We start from the raw sequence: 21,049 nt of genomic DNA, 5'->3' as shown, positions 1-21,049 counted from the left end.
CAGTTTATCACATCACCTCTCACCCAGTTAACTCAGATCAAAAACCCATGTGTCATCTGTAATATTTTTCTATTTTACCAACCCAACATCATCCAATCCATTTACAATTTTCCTCATAGTAAATAAAAATGCAAATAATTATAAAATGATATTAAATATTTTACATCTTTTGCTGCACTGTAAATTTTATATTATGTATTGTGTTAATTTTTTTTTTATTCTCTCCTCAGTGCTTGACGTGTAGTAATTTAATGAATATTTACTGGCTGGTTATTGTTAAGTAGCATATACAGAAGGGTGGATTTTTTTCTTGTTTTATCATTTCAAAAAACAAATAAAATATGGTATGTTTGATTGTATCAATAGTGGGAAGAATTTTTCTTAGCAGAAATCATGTTTTACCTTATCAAACAGAATGAAATGATACACAATCTAGGGATTCATGCTCTATATTTTGTACTCACTACGACTTTCAATCAACTTTGCCCCATCCCACAAATCTTACAGTATAAACTAGAGAGGAAAATCTAAAGAAAAAACCTGCCAAATCCCAGCACTATGTTGTCTATTATTTTATTGCTGAGTGTCCATAAAGCTTGGATTCTTATTTCCACCTTTGGTAAGTGAGTCTGGGGGTGGCAGCATTAATGGAATTTGTGTCAGGTCTGATGGAAGCAGTTCTCATATGGAACCACAGTACTTTTACCAAATCCATAGAGAATTTATAAATAACTGCCACTATAGAAAAGATTAAAGAAAAAAAAACTTCACCTATGTTTATTCATAAATGTCTTAGATTTGTCACTAATGTATTAATATATAAAAAAGTAAAAATATATTTATATTATGTTACCATCCTACATGAGTATATGCTTAGAACATGGGAAATATTGGTATATTCTCACCAAGCAGTGCCAGGTATATTGTTAGACTAAAATATGTTGTTTGAGGACAAGCATTATAAAATGTTATACATCGGAGGAAGGCTAAATAGGTAAAAGTCAGGACTAAGGGGAAGACAATGGGTGAAACTATTTTAGTAGGCTATAAAATATTCTATCAGCCTCACCATACAAATAACTCTTAACTGTTCTTCCACTTGGGAACCAATCTAGTAGAAAGAAGGAAATGTGGTTTGTAGAATCAATCACAAACAGTTGAGCTCAAATCTTTGCTTTTCTACTTACCAGCCAAGTGATTTTTTGTAAATTGCTCTGAACCTGTTTCATTTGTTAAATGATAATGGTGATAACTATTTTATATCATGAAAGTTAAATGTGATAGTGTAGTGCACCTGATAGACATATATTATATATGTTTTTTTAAAGGATGGCAAAAAACAAGCTCTAAGTCTGAGATTTTGGAAAAAGTAACGCTATTCTAAGAAAGAAATAAGAACTGGTGTTTTGATTTTTCCGTTGTTCCTTTCTTTTTTATTGCATAGAACAATGGTCGCATTTACTCTGGGATTTGAACTTGGGATTTGAACACTAGGAATTGGGATCCAGAGGTTCAAGAAACAAACAACTTTGGAAATAAATTTTGCTTTTTTCATTAAAAAAATCGTTGTTTTATTTTTTCCCTTCAACAAGTAAACTTTTTATGGTAAGGGGTTTTGTTATTGTTGTTTTATTTTTAATTCTACTAAAAGTAACTATAATTATTCCATAAATGACTCAAGCATATGGAATGTTTTACTCTGGGCAGAGGAACAGAATGTTATGAAAACTGCAATGGCTAGAGGCATTCAGTGTTTATTAGAGGTGGGTTTCCCTTTTCTGATCATTCTTTCATTGGTTATGAGTTACTGTGAAATTACTAAAATGAAATTATATCAGTTTTGGTTTGAGGGGGGATGGTAGCAAAGAATGAAATTACTGTGAGGAATTTCATTGGTAAATCAAAGTGCTCTCTGTTAATTAGCTCCTGCCTACATACATAGTATAAAAATAATTGTATGTTTATGAAAGAATGATTAGTTAGGGAATGTGCTGATGTTAATAAGAAAAAATCATGAAGAGAGCAATTTAAGTTAATATCTACATATCATTTTATGTAACCACGTCACAGAAGGGGGTCCCAGTTAATTAGATACCTTTAGTTAAATAGGAAATGTAAAAAAAAGGAAAGGTACTTAGGGTCTAATCCAATGTATGCCTGAGTTATATGGGAGAATAATTTTGACTCTTTTCTGAATAGACATATATATATATATATATATATATATATATATATATATGTCAGGCATAAAAATAGAAACTTTGACCTATACCTAAGAAATATTTCTGCTTAAGTATTGTTCATTTATGACATATAAAAATTGAAACAATATTTTAATAGAAATATTGGCTACAAAATGCAATTTTAAGAGTCTTTGCAATATAATTCCATGTCTCTGAGTGATTTTCAATTTAAAAAGTAGACAATACTCAGAATTCTGAATGCAGACCCAGATGATTATATTTTAGTCTTCTCTTGTAGAAGTTTATAAGATCTGTGGGCACATATAAATCTACAGATATATGCAATGGGTACAGGCAAACGGATGTTTCTCCTTGGCTCTGTCTGACTCATCCCATCTGTAACCTATCAAAGATGGTAAAATAAATACCCTTTTGTGAACATGAAAAACCGTTCCCTCCAACATTCTTATTGTGCTCAAAACAGTTACCAAAATATTCATAGGAAAAAGGCCTGCTACCTCTCCATCTAGATATCACATTCTAGAATCAAAATCTGTGACCTCCAAGGTGAGGAGGTAAGAAAAAAAATTAGTTTCTGTTTATATTAAATTTTTATTCTATCCCTTTAAATATCTATCATAAATTCTATTTATATAACTGCATAGATGAGTGTGTGATGAAAGGTTTTCATTGGTAAGAGTATTCCAAGTTTTATGATAACATCTCTAGAGTAGTGTTGTGCAACAGATATCTAATGCAAGCAAATGGTTATTTAAAATATTCTAGTAGATGTATTCTTAAGAGATGAAATTAATTATGATAAAATTTTATTTAACCCATATGTCCAAAATTATTAGCATTCAAACATGTAATCAATGCAAAATTTTAATGAGATATTTTACATTCCTTTCTTCATACAATGTCTTTAAAATCTGGTGTACATTTTACAATTACAGCACATCTCAATTTGTTTTAACCATATTTAAAGTGCTCAATGAGCACATGTGGCTTATGGTTACCATATTGAACGGGGCAGGTCTAGAACACTCTTGGGGAAGACTCACCTGTCTGACAAATAAATGTAAAGGCAATAAACTTGGAGTTAACATCAGGGCAGTTTGATCCTAATTATATTATGAGTTACTGCTCACAGATGGAGTATTGAACACCTGGAGCCAATGTGTACATTGAGGTCTTACCTTATAGAAAATAATTATACAAAAGAACCCTGGTTTTAAATGTACAAAAGAACCCTGGTTTTAGTTCTAAGACAACAGTTTAATTGCTTGCTTTTGGCTCTTTTTCAGACAAGCAAGCAATAAATTATTTGAAGGTAGCAAGACAAATTTCTCTCAGACTTAAAGGTGTTCTTATATGGCAAAGTTGCATGGGACACAGAAAATAAAGTTCTTTTCTTGCAGGACAAGAAGAAATAAGAAAGGGAGCACTGAAAGTGCTATGGTAGTAAAGTAGGCAAAATTCAAAGATGGCCCACAAGATTCCAGCCTATAGTGTATAAACATACATTCACTCAGTTATTCAATCAAATACTATTCTGGGTGTGCTATAAAAGGATTTTGCAGATGTAATTAAGGTCCCAAATTACTTGACCTTAAGGTTGGGAGACAATCAGGTGGGCCTGATCTAATCAAGGTGCCTTTTAATTTGGGTCTAGAGATCAGAGAGGTAAAACTTAAAAGATTCTATAATGAGAAAACTGGCACACTGTTGCTGTCTTTGAAGATGGAACAGGCTGCATGACAAGGAATGCCCAAGGCAAAGAACAAGCAATGAAACAAGAGCCACAGTCCTATAACTGCAAGGACCCAGATTCTGCCAATCACCTGAGTAAACTTGGAAAAGGACTCCAACCTCTGGGTGAGAAAATAACCTAGACAGCACCTTGATTTCAGCCTGGTGACATCCTAAGGTGAGAACCCAGCCATGTCTATAATTTATTTTTTTTAACATCTTTATTGGAGTATAATTCCTTCACAATGGTGTGTTAGTTTTTGCTTTATAACAAAGTGAATCAGCTATATGTATACATATATCCCCATACCTCCTCCCTCTTGTGTCTCCCTCCCACCCTCCCTATCCCACCCCCTAGGTGGTCACAGAGCACCGAGCTGATCTCCCTGTGCTATACAGCTGCTTCCCACTAGCTATTTATGTTACATTTGGTAGTGTATATATGTCCATGTCACTCTCTCACTTCATCCCAGCTTACCCTTGCCCCTCCCTGTGTCCTCAAGTCCATTCTCTACATCTGGGTCTTTATTCCTGTCTTACCCCTAGGTTATTCAGAACCTTTTTTTTTTTTTTGATTCCATATATATGTTAACACATACGGTATTTGTTTTTCTCTTTCTGACTTACTTCACTCTGTATAACAGTCTCTAGGTCCATCCACCTCATTACCCTCAGAATGGGAGAAAATATTTGCAAATGAAGCAACTGACAAAGGATTAATCTCCAAAATATACAAGCAGCTCATGCAGCTCAATATCAAAAAAACAAACAACCCAATCCAAAAATGGACAGAAGACCTAAATAGACATGCCTGTACTTTTACCTATAGAACTGTGTTTTTGTTTGTATTTCTGTTTTTAAGCTGCTAAGTTTATGGTAATTTTTTATATGGTAATAAAAAACTTATATAGCAGTTGAACAATTCAGTCACTTTACCTAATCACAAAGTTTTTTTTGTTTAATCCTTACCATTTTAGTTATCAAATATATAATCCATATTTACGATATTTTGAATTTCAAAATAGGTTTTGAGGGCAAACTTTGATAGTTTTAGATCCTAAATTCACTAATACCTTCACATTGGAGAAGTTTAATACATTCACTGTTATATAATTACTCTGATGTTTTTTTCTATAAAACACTGAAATCATTTCACACACATACTAAGCATGATTTTAAGGATTAAATATCAGGAGTAGGTAAATGACCAAAGATATATGGTATATGTGGTAACCCTCATCATTCTATAGCATATTAAATTCCCAGATATTCAAACAATAGTATTTGGGTGCTGACTAGATGAGAAGGCATTACCTTAGGACTTCCAAAAATTTACTGATAACTTTTGTGTCAGATGTTAGTAAGGGACCAGGTCAAATGCCATTTTTTACAATATATACAAACATATATATATATATATAACTAGTTGTTTAACGCATTTACATCTTAGTCATTTGAAAGCGTGAAGTAATTTTTCTTTATTAGGAATTATTGTTCATTTTGCCATATCTCTTACTTTTTCACTTCCTTTGTACCATGTCAATGTATCTCTATATATACCAGCTACAGAAATGTTTGCAATGGGTTTATAGTTTTAGTTTGTTGCAATTTAGACAGCTCTTAGTCTGAAAGATATTAGAAATAAAATATTATGAAATAAAATTTAATATTCTAGTCTACTAAAATCCTGAATAAAAATCCTGAGTAATATCGATGACATACTTATACCTCTAAATTGTACTCTATAAGTAAACAATGCCAGGGGTTGAATACTGGAAAAACACATGCAAAGTACTTTTAAAACCGTAAATATCTGTCTAAAGAAAGGAGCTGAGGTTTCAGGAATATCTTTCATTTTTTTGCTTCCATTTTTAAAAAAACACATTAGATTGTCAGTAACAAATTTCAGTGAAGCTTAAGATATTCTAAGATAACTGACTGAAGGCAGTCCTGACATCATTCCAGATAAGAAATTAATAATTATAAACATCATAATTTCTATGCTGAAGCAAGATGCTTATGGGAAAGAGTGAAAAATTATTCATAATTGTTCCCTTGATCCACTGAATTTTTGCTCTGACCCTTAACTAGTATAATAAACATCTTCCCAGTTCAATAATGCTATCTTTAGATTTTCTATTACAGTTCTAAAGTCAATGCTCTTAAAATCTCTTTTGACTTTCAACCGTAACTATGACTTCTGGTCACATTTTTACAGTCAGTGGGTTTGAGTTTAATATTAATGTTTCCAGGATCTGTAAAAGCTTTGTAACAATGTGTGGGCATTTTGGTATCATTATAAACGCCACTCATGCAACATTGTGCCACTAAATACGTTTGTTTAAAATAACCACTTGAACTGTATGAACAGGAATTAACAACAACTGATCTGTTTTGCTCTTGCCTTATGCTTCTTTGACAATTTTGGTATTTTATGCGTACTGGGAAGTGTGGGACCCAAATCAGCTGGAAAAGAAGAAATTCACACACTCTCCTTCACTTCTTCGAATGCTCTTTAATTCAAAAGTAAATTTAATGTCTAGAATATGGTGAACTAAGGATAGACTTGTAATAAAAAGCCTGTGTACTTTTATTTATTTTACTTAGGGATCATAACACAACTGCCACTCAAATAAGGTAACTATCTACAGGCAACTTTGACCATTCGATTTAGACATAAGAATTAAGTTCCTTGGGGGCGACAAAAAGAAAAAGGATTGTGCCATTTGTGAGAGTGGTGCCAAAAATATCACATCATCTCTCTCATATATCACACATGGGTCACACTGCTAAAGAATAAACCGTTATGTGACCTCTTAGGTAATAACCGCTATATCGTAAAGTGAAAGTGTGACACAGGCATCAAAATGCGACAGGAATATAAAACGTTTCAAATATCTGGCTATATGAGATTTAGGGAGTTAAACTAAGTTCAATTACCTTATTTCATATTGTGAAGCATTTAGGATAATTGAGTTGAAACAAACAGCCAGATAAAAATGCTTGAACATGTATCTAGTAGTTGTTATAATTTCTGTCACAAATTCAATAAAAATTATTAGTTTAGAGTCTGAATTGCTAGATAACAAAAAAAATGCTTTGCCAAATAGAGACTTTGCTTGCTGAGATGAACAAGGTTAGTCTCTAATGGAGTAAGGATTTTAAAAAAGCTTTGGATAGATGTTTGACAAAGAAACTAAAATAGAATAGAATCTAATACATTGTTTATCAGAATCTATAAGAAAGCACCATATATGCAAGCTAAAATAAATCGCATACAAAAAAGAATAATAATAATAATATTAATAATAAACTTTTTGAACATATTTCTGCATAGGATCCTTGATAGGGAAGGAAGAGCATCAAAGCTAAATGCTATTTTTAAGTCATTTATTTCACATAAGGAAAGAATGGAGATGTTTCAAAATATCAAGTATTATTTTCACTATAAGTAGCATATTCTAGGAGGCTACAGGTAAAAAAAAATAAATCTATACTGTCTTATCCAATCTTCCTGGAAGAAATTCCAGCAGCAGCCTGTAAAGTAAATCGAGTGTGGAAAACCAATTCACAAATTGCAGGCTCGGGAAAGAATAACACTGCTTAGAAAATGAAAGTCGATCAAGATTGGAAACATTTCACCTGTTTTCATTTAAATCTTCAATTTCTTTTCCTGCTGGTTTAGGAAATAGAATATATCATAATGGGGCAGTAGGGAGTATGAACTCTAAATATCTTGAGATGGTCACATTGACATGCTCAATGTAATTTTCTGTAACTAAAAAAAATCTAGGCTTTGGATAATCTCCCAGTTAAAGCATGGTTTATGAAACTTAAATCATTATTTTATATCATGTTTTTGTCCTCCTATTATGTAAGATTTATTTTAATCAATTCAGACAGAAGCTTAAAGAAAACTGTGATGTAATTTAAAAATGGAAAATGATCTGAATATTACTAGACTAGTCACCTGCTTTCAATTAAATATATACCCACCCCATTTCAGAGAGGTAAGCATTTACTGCAATACTAAGGACCTGAAAAAGGAGGTAACTGTTATTTTTACTTCTCACCCAATCCATGTCAAAATTCTCTATGGTCATAAATACTTTTCCAAAGTGTCCAAGCTAAATCTTTCATGTAAATTCCAAATTGCCTTATAAACAGCCTCTGGAAAGTCAATCAAATCTAACAAGTCAATACAATTGAAGAACAGAGTAACATTACTTTAAATTTAAGTTCAAAAGAGGTATTAATTAAAGATATCTAGAGTTTTCTGAAAGGAACAATTAGCTACATACTACCAATTCTTTGAGTTCATTATACTTAGAAGTGTGATATAAAATTTAAGTACTTAAAACCTGAGAAGTTTTGATATGTTAATTCCATAGCCATTGAACTATTGGGTTAATGCCCTGATATAAAATACTAATAGAACACAACATCATGAGATTTTTTTTTTTTTTTGTGGTATGCGGGCCTCTCACTGTTGTGGCCTCTCCCGTTGCGGAGCACAGGCTCCGGATGCGCAGGCTCAGCAGCCATGGCTCACGGGCCCAGCCGCTCCGCGGCATATGGGATCCTCCCAGACCGGGACACGAACCCGTATCCCCTGCATCGGCAGGCGGACTCTCAACCACTGCGCCACCAGGGAGGCCCTTATGAGATTTTTAAAAAGACTGTTTTTCTAATATTTCAACTAGAGTCATAAATATCACCAGTGAACATATACTAGATAATGGCTCCTTTTCATTATCTCATTTAATCTTCACACCAATTTTATGAGGTATAAGGATTCTCATTTTAAATATTACCATTATTGTCCCCATTTTACAGATAAAAAATATTGTAGAGTCAACACTTGAACTCAGGCTTTCACATTCAAGAACCTCTGCTCTTTACCTGTACAAAGGCCTACAGGTGATTTTTCATTGGAATGATGGGCTGAACTGTACAATCTATATGTTGCTACTGGTCATGGTCACCAATTTATGACAAAACTCATCTGAATTAGGTGTATTTGTCTGAGACTATAGGGAATGGCCTGGGAATCTATGCAAGCAAGAGGACTGAAAATTCCCAAACCACTTTTTTTAAAATGTTGTAAATATTAAATCTATAAGATACACTATGATTTTGAGATATATAACCTCAATTACTATAATTGAAAACCACAAGTCACCCATCACTATGGTTTTAACTCTTTCTCTGTCTCTGCATATGCCTCTGCCTATGACCTACTGCCATTGGTACCAGTGGCCCTCGCTATGACAGTGATTCTCAAGATGAAGAAAGAAATGTCCTCCCTTCCTTCAAAGGACTATCAAAGATGTAGAGGGGGTCTTCCCTGGTGGTGCAGTGGTTGAGAGTCCGCCTGCCGATGCAGGGGACACGGGTTCGTGCCCCGGTCCGGGAAGATCCCACATGCCACGGAGTGGCTGGGCCCGTGAGCCATGGCCGCTGAGCCTGCACGTCCAGAGCCTGTGCTCCACAATGGGAGAGGCCACAATAGTGAGAGGCCCGTATACCGCAAAAAAAAAAAAAGAGAGAGAGAGGTAGAGGGACACATCAAAGCTCCCTGGATGACTCTGAGAGACTTCCCTCCCCCTAGAGGGGTATGTTCCTCCATCCTCAACATTTAATATATTTGATATCTAGAGAATTAATAAGTAATAGCATTTATTGAGTGATTCATTTAAACTAGGCACTGTTTTATAGACTCATTCAATCTTCATAGCCAATTTATGAATGATATTAATATTCCTATTGTATAATGAAGAAAGTGAAGCTCAGATAATATAAGGAACTTCCATAAGGTCACACATTTAAAAAATGGTAGAACCTGACTTTGAACTCAGAAAATTGAATTCCAAAGACAGCACATTTAACCACCATACTACATCACCTCTTGTTAATTGGCTGTAATAATTATTAAAAAATCATCAAAACAAATGTGAAAACATGCTTCAAAGTGATAGTACAGTGACTCAACCAAAGGCTCAAGGAGGAAAAAATATTTCATATATATAGGAACAATCTAAAATAGACGCTAGCTTATAAAACTGCAGTTTGCGCCTTAGGTTCTCTTTCCCTACCTCTTTCTCTCTCTGTCTCTCTCTTATTGAATTTTTTCCCCATAATTTGACCTTGCTCTGAACAACTGTACTAACTGGTCTTGATTATGCCCAAATGCCAAAGTGCCACTGTTGTATAAGTCACTTAAATCTATCACATTCCTTTTTTTTTAGAGTTTAATTGCTCTCTTTACTTCATTAAAATAATTTGTTAATCAGACATATAACTCATTTGACTGTTTTAAAAACATTTAAAGGCAAAATACCATATAACTGAAAAAAACTACAACTAAATTAGATGACTTAGATGAATCTCATAAATATAATATTTAGCAAAAGAAGCCAGATGTAAAGAGGACATAGTTTATGATTCAATTTATACAAAGTACAAAAACAGGCAACTGACCTATGTTGTTAGCATTCAAGGCAGTTGTTACCCTCAGAATGGAGCACAAGAAGCATTTCTGGTTCTGATACTATTCTGTTTCTTGATCTGGCTGATTATTACATAAATGTTTCATTTGGAGAAATTCACTGAGCTTTACACTTATGTTTTATGTATTTTTACACTATATATGTTATATTTCAATCAAAACTTTACATGAAAAGGCAGTGCCTTATCCAAAACAGTTGCTTTGCTAATTGTAATTTAGTACTACCTTCTCTCTTCCAAAAGATACAATTAATTTGTTTCATAAAGAAAGCTAACAATATTTCCACATAACATTGTAAAGTTACTATTTTCCTAAATATGAGATGTTTTAAAAGTCAAATTTATTGAGGTATAATTTATATATAGTACAATTCATTATTTTTAACTGAATGACCATTTTTGACAAGCCCATACATTTGTGTAACTGTCACCACTATCAAGATACAGAACAGTTCTATCATCTCCTCAAATTTCCTTATGACCTTTTATAGTCCAACTCATCTCCCACCTCCCAGTTCCTGGCAATACTGATCGACTTCTGTCTCCATTGTTCTTCCTTTCCAAGAGTGCCTTATAAATGGAATCCTATACTATGTATTCTTTTAAGTCTAGCTTATTTCATTTAGCTTAATGTTTTTATTTTTTAATAGATCTTTATTGGAGTATAATTGCTTCATAATACTCTTAGTTAATGTTGCATAACAAAGTGAATCAGCCATATGCATACACATGTCCCCATATTGCCTCCTTCTTGAGCCCCCCTCCCACCCTCCCTATTGCAACCCTCTAGGTTGTGGCAAAGCACCAAGTTGATCTCCTGTGCCATGTTGCTGCTTCCCACTAGCTAAATATTTTACATGATAGTGTATATATGTCACTGTTGCTCTCACTTCACCCCAGCTTTGCCCTCCTACCCCATGTCCTCAAGTCCATTTTCTATGTCTACCTCTTTATCCCTGCCCTGCAACTAGGTTCATCAGTACTATTTTTTGTTTTTTTTTTAGATTCCATACATATGTGTTAGCATACAGTATTTGTTTTTCTCTTCCTGACTTACTTTACTCTGTATGACAGACTCTAGGCCCATCCACCTCACTACAAATAACTCAGTTTCATTTCTTTTTATGGCTGAGTAATATTCCATTGTATATATGTTCCATATCTTCTTTATCCATTCATCTGTCGATGGGCATTTAGGTTGGTACCATGTCCTGGTTATTGTAAATAGTTCTGCAATGAACATTGTGGTACATGTCTCTTTTTGAATTATGGTTTTCTCAGGGTATATGTGCAGTAGTGGGATTGATGGGTCATATGATAGTTCTATTTTTAGTTTTTTAAGAAACCTCCATACTCTTTCCCATAGTGGTTGTATCAATTTACATTCCCACTGTTTTTATATTCTTCCTAACCTACCTGTTAGTTTCCTAGTCTAATTTTATTTTTTACTTTGTTACTGCTTTTTGTTTCTTTTTTCTTCTGCTGCCTCCGGTGGCTTGTGGGATATTGGTTCACGATCCTGGGGTCAGGTCAAAGTTCCTGCACTGGAAGCTCCGAGTCCGAATGACTGGCCTCACAGAGAACCTCAGACCCCAGGGAATATTCATCAGAGTGAGGTCTCATGGATTTACTCATCTCAGCACCAATATCCAGCTCTACCCAATAGCCTACAAACCCGTTTTGGAAGCCTCAGGCCAAACAACCAGTAAGACAGGAACACAATCTCACTCATTAAAAAAAAAAATGAGATGGCAAAAAAGTATGTCACAGATGAAGGAGCAAGGTAAAAACCTACAAGACCAAATAAATGAAGAGGAAATAGGCAGTCTACCTGAAAAAGAATTCAGAGTAATGATAGTAAAGAAGATCCAGAATCTTGGAAATGGAATGGAGCCATGGATTGAGAAAATACAAGAAATGTTTAACAAAGATCTAGATGAACTACAGAACAAACAAACAGAGATGAACAACACATAATGGAAATGAAAAATACACTAGAAGGAATCAATGGCAGAAGAACTAATAAGTGAGCTGGAAGACAAAATGGTGGAAATAACTGCTGAGGAACAGAATAAAGAAAAAAGAATGAAAAGAATTGAGTACAGTCTCAGAGACCTCTAGGACAACACTAAACACACCAACATTTGAATTATAGGGGTCCCAGAAGAAGAAGAGAAAAAGAAAGGGTCTGTGAAAATAATTGAAGAGATAATAATGGAAAATTTCCCTAACATGGGAAAGGAAATAGTCACCCAAGTCCAGGAAGCACAGAGTCCCATACAGATAAACCCTAGGAAAACCACACCAAGACACATATTAATCACATTAACAAAAATTAAATTCAAAGAAAAAAATATTACAAGCAGCAAGAGAAAAACAAAAAATAACATACAAAGGAATCCCCATAAGGTTATCAGCTGATTTTTCAGCAGAAACTCTGCAAGCCAGAAGGGAGTGGCAGGATATAATTAAAGTGATGAAAGGGAAAAACCTACAACCAAGATTACTCTAACCAGCAATGATCTCATTCAGATTCGATGAAGAAGTCAAAAGCTTTTCAGACAAGCAAAAGCTAAGAGAATTCAGCACCACCAAACCAGCTTTACAACAAATGCTAAAGAAACTTCTCTAGGTAGGAAACACAAGAGAAGAAAAAGACCCACAAAAACAAACCCAGAACAATTAAGAAAGTGGTAAGAGGGACATACATATCTATAATAACCTTAAATGTAAATAGATTAAATGCCCCAACCAAAAAACACAGACCGGCTGAATGGACACAAAAACAGGACCCATATATATGCTGTCTACAAGAGACACACTTCACACCTAGGGCCACATACAGACTGAAAGTGAGGGGATGGAGAAAAATATTCCACGCAAATGGAAATCAAAAGAAAGCTGGAGTAGCAATACTTGTATCAGGTAAAATAGACTTTAAAATAAAGACTGTTACAAGAGATAAGGAAGGACACTACATAATGATCAAAGGATCAATCCAAGAAGAAGATATAACAATTATAAATGTTTATGCACCCAACATAGGAGCATCTCAATACATAAGGCAAATGTTAACAACCATGAAAGGAGAAATCGACAGTAACACAATAATAGTAGAGGACTTTAACACACCACTTACACCAATGGACAGATCATCCAAACAAAAAATTAATAAGGAAACACAAGCTTTAAATGACACAATAGACCGGATATATCTAATTGATATTTATAGAACATTCCACCCAAAAGCGGCAGAATATACTTTCTTCTCAAGTGTACATGGAACATTCTCCAGGATAGATCACATCTTGGGTCACAAATTAAGCCTCCAAAAATTTAAGAAAATTGATATTGTATCAAACATCATTTCTGCCTACAACACTATGAGATTGGAAACCAATTACAGGAAAAAACCACAAATATATGGAAGCTAATCAGTGTGCTACTAAATAACCAAGAAATCACTGAAGAAATCAAAGAAGAAATAAAAAAAAATACACAGAAACAAATGACAATGAAAATACGACAACCCCAAACCTATGTGACACAGCAAAAACATTTCTAAGAGGGAAGTTTATAGCAATACATTCTCACATCAAGAAACAAGAAAAAAATCTCAAATAAACAATCTAACACTACACTTAGCTTAATGTTTTTGAGATCCATGCATGTTTTGTGTATGTCAGCAGTTTGTTCCTTTCTGTTGCTGAGTAATGTTGCAATGTATAGATATACCACAATTAAAAAACATTTGAGTAATTTCCAGGTTCTGGTGATTTTGAATAAAACCACTACAAACATTTAAGTAAAGTTTTTGTATAAACATTAATGAAATATTTTGTTTTTTAATTCTAGCTTGTACTTTCACCTGCACAAAATATTTTCTACACTGCCTTTAGTCTATAGTAATTCTTATGCCTAGAGAATATAACAACCAGTTCAAAATAACATAAAATCAGAAATTGAATCAAGTAACAAACACCTTACAAAAATAGATTAACTTCTGCAAATTACACTCTTAAAATATTTTTTGCAATCATCTACATAATTAAGAACATAAAGACTATTAAAGCTCTAGATTAATATTTAAAATATTGTTTAAATTGTACAAAATTAATAATCAATGAGATTACTAATTTGGATTCTATAGTCATAATGAATAAAGGAAGAAGAGGTAAGAAATGTGGCTTGAAAAGTAAAGGGTTACATGCCTCTTTCAAAACTCCCTGATTTAACGTATTATAAATTTCACCCAACTGGTTAGTACTTTTTTTATCCATGACAACTGGGAAAGGATTTGAGTGACAAAATGGAAACATGGTAGATGTTACCTAGCATGTTGTGGTAAAGTGGAATGGCCCGTCCAAAGGTAGTAAATGCAGTCATGACTAGTGGGACCGCTACACCTGCAGGCAATTACAGAACAGAAAACATCATTCTCCATTCACAGTGGCATGCACACACATGCACCAGTGCTCACACATGGAGCCTTGGAGGAAGAACATGGGAAGCAAGCACACCAAGTACCTATCCATCAGGCCGATGCAGTCTTCAATACTTGAGCCTATGCACCTGCAGAAGATCGAAATTTTAAAAATACAAGGAAAGAAAAATTAGTCATTTTAAAAAAGAATATATAAGACAAATACCAATTGTGTCAAACTCTTAATTATTGTTATTAGACAATTTTTGAATATCATGAATTTAAAGCTAGTGAGGTTACTATACTTGACGGATACCCAGAAATAAATTGTAAATACTACACAAATGGAATGCAAAGAAACAAGTCCACAGTAAAGGAAATTGTACACTGTTTCTGTGGATAATTTCCAAGCACATATTGCTCATTTCTAATACTTTACATTCATTTGAATCATTTGCGATATTATGTCTTGATGAATAACTTGATATTTCAATGGCTATAATTGGTTTCATGTATACAGTTTCTTCTAAAAGGCTTTAAGCTGAAGTAAAAAACAAAATCAATAAAAAAGAAAACGTGAGCTATTCAATATAATATAATAACCTGATGCTTAATACTCATTATTAAATATTGATTTCAGCAGAAAATGAGTTAATGTGCTTTAATGTTATTCTCATGGATACTTTACAAAATCACATTATTCCATTCCTTGGTTGTGACTGTCTTTAAAACATACTTATCTTTAAACATGAATTCATTTAACAAGCATATTAACTGGTTTCACCATACTGCAGTTTATATTGATACTTGCTTTTAAAAAAGCAGTGCCATAACAGTCAAGTGAAAACAGGTATTTAAACTGCCATAATATTTAACTCAAACAATAAAAATTAAGTAAATACTCCCCAAGGAAAATAAGTTGAGACTCAGGTAAGTAAAGAATCCACAGAGGTTAACATTTAAGTAAAATTATATAAGTACACAGAATTCTGATTTTGAAGTATTATAGAAATATTATTTCTTCCATCTGCCAATAAATTTGAATTGTATTTCTTTCCCTTTTCTCTCATTAAACACATATAGCTGCAGTGTAGTATCAAGATTCCTTATACAGCTATGATTTATTGAACTGTCTAATTCTTCTGATAATATTTTTTCCAAATTCTAATTTCTAAAACTGAAAAAGAAGTTGAAGTTAAAATCATTATGTAATGAAGAAATAAGGTGCTCTTGTGTAAGGCCAGACTGTCCATTATAACTTTAGAAAACTCTGTAACACGTAAATAAATATAACTAAGTATAATAATAATTAAGTCACTATTTTCCTCCTTCATCAGTACCAGTTATAATATTCCTACTAGGTGGAAAATTATTTTTCTTTTGAGGATTGGCTTTGAGTGGCTTAGAAAAAAATTAATGTACAGAAATACAGAAATACATGAAATACACTGTGAAAAAGGCTTTCAAAAAAAAGCAAATAAATTAAAGGTAAAATAAAAATGTAGAACACATAGCACTGAATTGGTTCCAAAATTCATAATCAAAACCATTTCTAAAAATAAAAAACAATTAGTATAAATGTTTGAAAATTGTCTTTTATGGTTTGCTTCTATTCCAAAGGACTTATTTTTTTCTAGTTTCCAATTATACCTTCTTCAAAATGCTTTTTTAAAATACGGTAGTGCCATTTTTGTAAAATTAATAGTCTACTTCTTACTTCCAAATGATAATCTGAAAGCTATGGTTAGTTTGTAATCTGTATTTATTATAAACTTTGAAAGATAAAAATATTTGAAAGTAAGCTTTAACTTGAGGGGAAAGTTAAAGAGTGAATAATGAAAGATCTTCATTCATCCATTAAAAAAAAACAACACTGTGTCACATGCCTACTAAGTGTTCCTACTATTCTAGGAGCTGGGGGGAGAAAAAAGATGAATTAGACACTTTTCCTATTCTTAATGAGCTCAAACTTTAATGAAGGAGACAGATGCATAAACATATGTGTATTGTACAATATGATAAATATAATGAGCAACACGAACGAGTGACTTAGGAGAGTGTGGAGGAGGGACACACAGTTTCAGAAGGTTGTGGTCACCCTCGGAGAAGTTAACAAACTGAAGTTCAGAGTTCTGATAACCAGGATTGGGGTGGCAATAATTTCTAAGGGGTAAGAAACAGCAGGAGCAAAAGCATCGATCTGAGGAAGGGTAGAGAGTATATGAACAGCTACAAATAATTCTGAATAGTTAGAGAACAACATATGAGGCAACAGGGAGAAGGAAAAAAAGAAGCTAGATCATTAGAAAGGAACCGGAACTTGAAGACTGTCTACTTAGGAACAAACTTAATGGGAAACAACTGCAGGGTTTTAAAGAAGTTGTGAAATTGTTAGATTTGTGTTATACATTGATTTCTTTGCCCACTGAAGGCTAGTCAGCTGGGAGCCAGACAGATTCCTTTGGCACAGAGACTGTTTTAGTCTCTGTAAGAGACGATGAAGGATTAAACTAGGTAAATGGTAACTAGGATAGAGGCAGAGTTGGATTTAAGGAATACCTTGAAACGTATGCAGAAAACAAAACAAAACAAAACAGTAGTTGGTGGCTGATTTGATGATGGAAGGGGAAAGATCAGAGGAGTTAAAGATGACTCATACTTCTAACTTTGAGAATAGTGGTACCATCAGTGAGAGAATGCAAGAGGAGGAACACCTTCCTCTGTGTGTGTGTGTTCCGGAAGCAGGGTTGATAGTTTCAGTCTTAGGTATCTAAAGTTTAGTGTGGTTTTCCTACATCCAGGTAGAAATGTTCCTCAGCATCTGGAAAGAGGAGTCTGGTGGAGGGGAGGGTGTGGGGGCGAGTGGAGAGGAAGCAGGAGGGACAGGTACAATGATCCAGTTTTGAAACATCATACAGGAGAAGGCTGAAATCATGTAAGTGGATGTGATGGCTGAAGAAGGATCTATAAAGTGAGAAAAGCAGAGACTGAGACTGAAACTAAAGGAACTCCAATAATTAGTAAATGACATAAGATGAGCTCATACACCAGAAACATAGGAAAATATGTTTGAGTAAAATCAATTAATTGCAGTGTCATGGAAGCCAAATCATGAAAAAACTTCAGGAAATGGATGATCATAGATCGTTGTCCAGTGCAAGAGAGGTCTACTAAAAGAACTACTAAGAGTATGTTAGTTGTCATAGTCAAGGTCACTAGAATTTAGGTTGCTGTGAGTTGAGAAGTAAATTGCAAATAAGAGAATAGAAGCAAAGGAAAAAGGAAGAGCTACTGAGGGGGTAGGGTGTGAGGTCAAGAAAGTTTGTCTAGGAGATTTTGTAGGATATTTGAGATTTAAAGGTATTTATAAGTTGAGGATAAAACAAGAATGGAAGACAGAATAAGAGCGTGGTCTCCATTTTTTCTAAATACAAATCACTGTGTATTTAAAGATGTATATTCTATTTCCACTCTTTGTACTTTACATAAGCAAATAATTAGCACATGCAATTTATGTAGATTCAGGAAAATCAAAGAATAATGGAAACATTAAACTTTTGAAGAGTCAAAATCCCAATTAAGAGACTGAATAAAGATGTGAAATAATACAATTGTCTAGATAATTAGCATTCTAAAGTAGAAATTTTACAGAAAGTTCAGAAAGAGAAACTGTAACATGTTAATATAATATATTAAAAAACCTGGAATTCCAAATATTGAGCTGTGTTTAACATTTGCTTGTACTTACTGATTTATAAACACCTTGATATACCCATACAAGTAACATAGTTGAGATATTTTGACAAAATCTTTTCTAAATTTTGAAATTAAAATGGAAAAATATTTTTAAATTTCATTACAGAAGTTATCGACAATAATTCCACAAGCAGCCCTTCTTTTGTTCTCTCCATCAATGGAAATTCTTTCACTACATACATTTAAAAAAATAAAAAGAATTGATAAGAAATATATTAAGGCATATAGAAAATTTAATAGTATCAAATCATGATTCTAATATTACTAAAAACTTTTAATGAATTTTTAAAAGATGCTCTATTAAAAATAAATATCCCAGTTCACATCTCCAAACAAAAATTAAATTGACATTCATCATGGATGCAAGTGATATTAGTAAAGAAACTATAATCTTTGCCCTTACGACTACTTGACTACTCAACCGCATACTAAATTTAGTTTACAAGTCCTCTTTTAAAATTTCTATCTTGCTAATTTCAAATATGAATATCATTCCTAAGTTTTAAATTCTTGCTAATCATTTCAAAATACTGAGGGATCTCTGCTGAAAGGATATAAAATGTAAGAATAAAAATTCACTGGACTGTGACTTCCTAGTGATCAAGAGCTGTGTCTTGCTTATTTCTGAACTTAGCTATCACTGTATCTGATACACAACAGGTGTTCAATATAACAAAGTTGAAGAATAAATGAAATGAGAAAGGCTGCTAAAATAAAAGTTCTCTAGTCAAGGCAAGAAGAAACAATGTTATTTTTTTGGCTCTAGGAATATTAGTGAGACTCTCCTGATAGGTACTAGCTAAATGGATCACCTATTTTAAAAACATCTAAAGAACTTATTAGAGCCAATACATTTAATGTACTTTTAGAGTAGTAAAAGGGCTTTTAAGGTATTACATGATAATTTTACTTTCAGATGATCATTAAACAGTATTCAAAGTAAGAACTTCCTTCTGAAAAATGATTTGAAAGATTATTTCCATTAACTTGGTTCCTGAATTATCCAGCTGACATAATATTGGCATATAAAAGAAAAGCTGTTTTCCAAAGTGGAGATGGCATGGTGAGCTCACGCTTACTGATAGGTCATTTATTACGTGTATTTAGGAATAAAAATTGTCACTTGTTCCATCATCCCTACTGCCCCTATGATCTTCCTAGGGAAAGATTCTGTCTCTACATGCTCAATTTGAAAGGAAGCGACTTAATGCATAGAGCACCTCATTGCTTCATTAAAAGGATCTCAAAGCACAGTGTTGCACTGCAGTTGTGTACAGAGGAGGGCTTAAGCATTTAGAAATGCCCAAATCCTAAATTCCGTTCTGCGGCTGAAACCACAGAACTCTTAGGAAGTGAGTGAACCTGGACAATACGGATGCTGTTAGAAAAAGGATGGCAGGAAGATAAATGAAAACAAAGACAAAAAACTGTCAGGATTAAGGCTGTCATTACAGAATCCATTTACCTTAGAAGATGCCAGGGAGTACACTAGTCAAATTCTGTCTCACCATCATTCTGCACCAGTGAACTTAAAGTCATCATTTTATTTACTAGGGTTCCCAAGTGATCTGGTCAGGTTTGTTTCCTGTTACACCTTCATCCTCCCTTTTGGTTGACATCCAACTTTTGTTACTGTGGTAAATTGATCTATTCATTGTCCCTCCTTATACTTTCCCCCCACTATATATCTTTTCTTTTATTATATAATCATGATTTAAAAGGACTGAGAGGAAGACACACCAGCCACACATCCAGACTATGTATGGCTCTGTGATCTCACTTTCATTTCCCTAATAGCTTTGTTGTAATTAGATTTGCAAAAACAGCAAAAGGTCTCATTTTGAATGGCAACAGCTGTTGACATCAACATTACATTGAACAATGTTTGTTTAATTCTAGATGCAAAACAATAAAACCCTCTTGTGGATGATTATTTTAGCAGGCAACGTTTTCCGTTTCTGTTGCTCTTCTTCTGCTCCAGCAATACCACTATCTTCATGAAATACTCTTAATTGAAGTGTGCCCAAAACTCGCCAGGAGAGCAGCTTATTCTTTCTAATTTCCTTGAAGCAGAGTGTCTATGTGACTATTTCAGTATCCTCAAACCAGTGAGGTGGCATTAGCTCTTCCAAGCTGAATTTGAATTTGAATGGCAGCATATTACTTTACCTTTTGAGGATGTGCCACTTCACAGAGTGACTTAAGGTGATTTCTTGACCTGCAGGGAATTGCAGCAGCATCTGCAAATTGATGTCCTCTTGGCAGAAAATGATGTTGCTTGCTTAACTTCTTCAGTATCCCCTAACAGCCAGCCCTTACTCTGGCAGAAAATCTCTTAATGGAATCTCATACTTTCTTGCCAGATCTAAAGTACCCAAGATGATTCTCCACAAGTGTCTCTGTGTGTTTGTACATGTGTGTGCACATG

General features: G+C 33.8%; 1 protein-coding gene across 2 annotated transcripts in view; it reads right to left on the bottom strand.

Annotated features, from left to right (window-relative positions):
- The window catches only part of ERBB4 (erb-b2 receptor tyrosine kinase 4), a gene marked incomplete at both ends in the record, with an annotated part of 1,160,630 nt that overhangs the window by 244,072 nt on the left and 895,509 nt on the right, over positions 1 to 21,049 (bottom strand). For both annotated transcript variants that reach the window (XM_079710036.1, XM_079710037.1), the window contains one exon: positions 14,774 to 14,848. In XM_079710036.1, the coding sequence (XP_079566162.1) occupies positions 14,774 to 14,848 (75 nt within the window). The remainder of the gene's footprint in view (positions 1 to 14,773; positions 14,849 to 21,049) is intronic.

This window comes from Hyperoodon ampullatus (assembly GCF_949752795.1).
Source record: "Hyperoodon ampullatus genome assembly, chromosome: 8".
In the NCBI taxonomy this organism is placed as follows: Eukaryota; Metazoa; Chordata; class Mammalia; order Artiodactyla; family Ziphiidae; genus Hyperoodon; species Hyperoodon ampullatus.
Note: the sequence above shows the minus strand (reverse complement) of the source record. Positions and strands in the feature narration are given on the sequence as shown.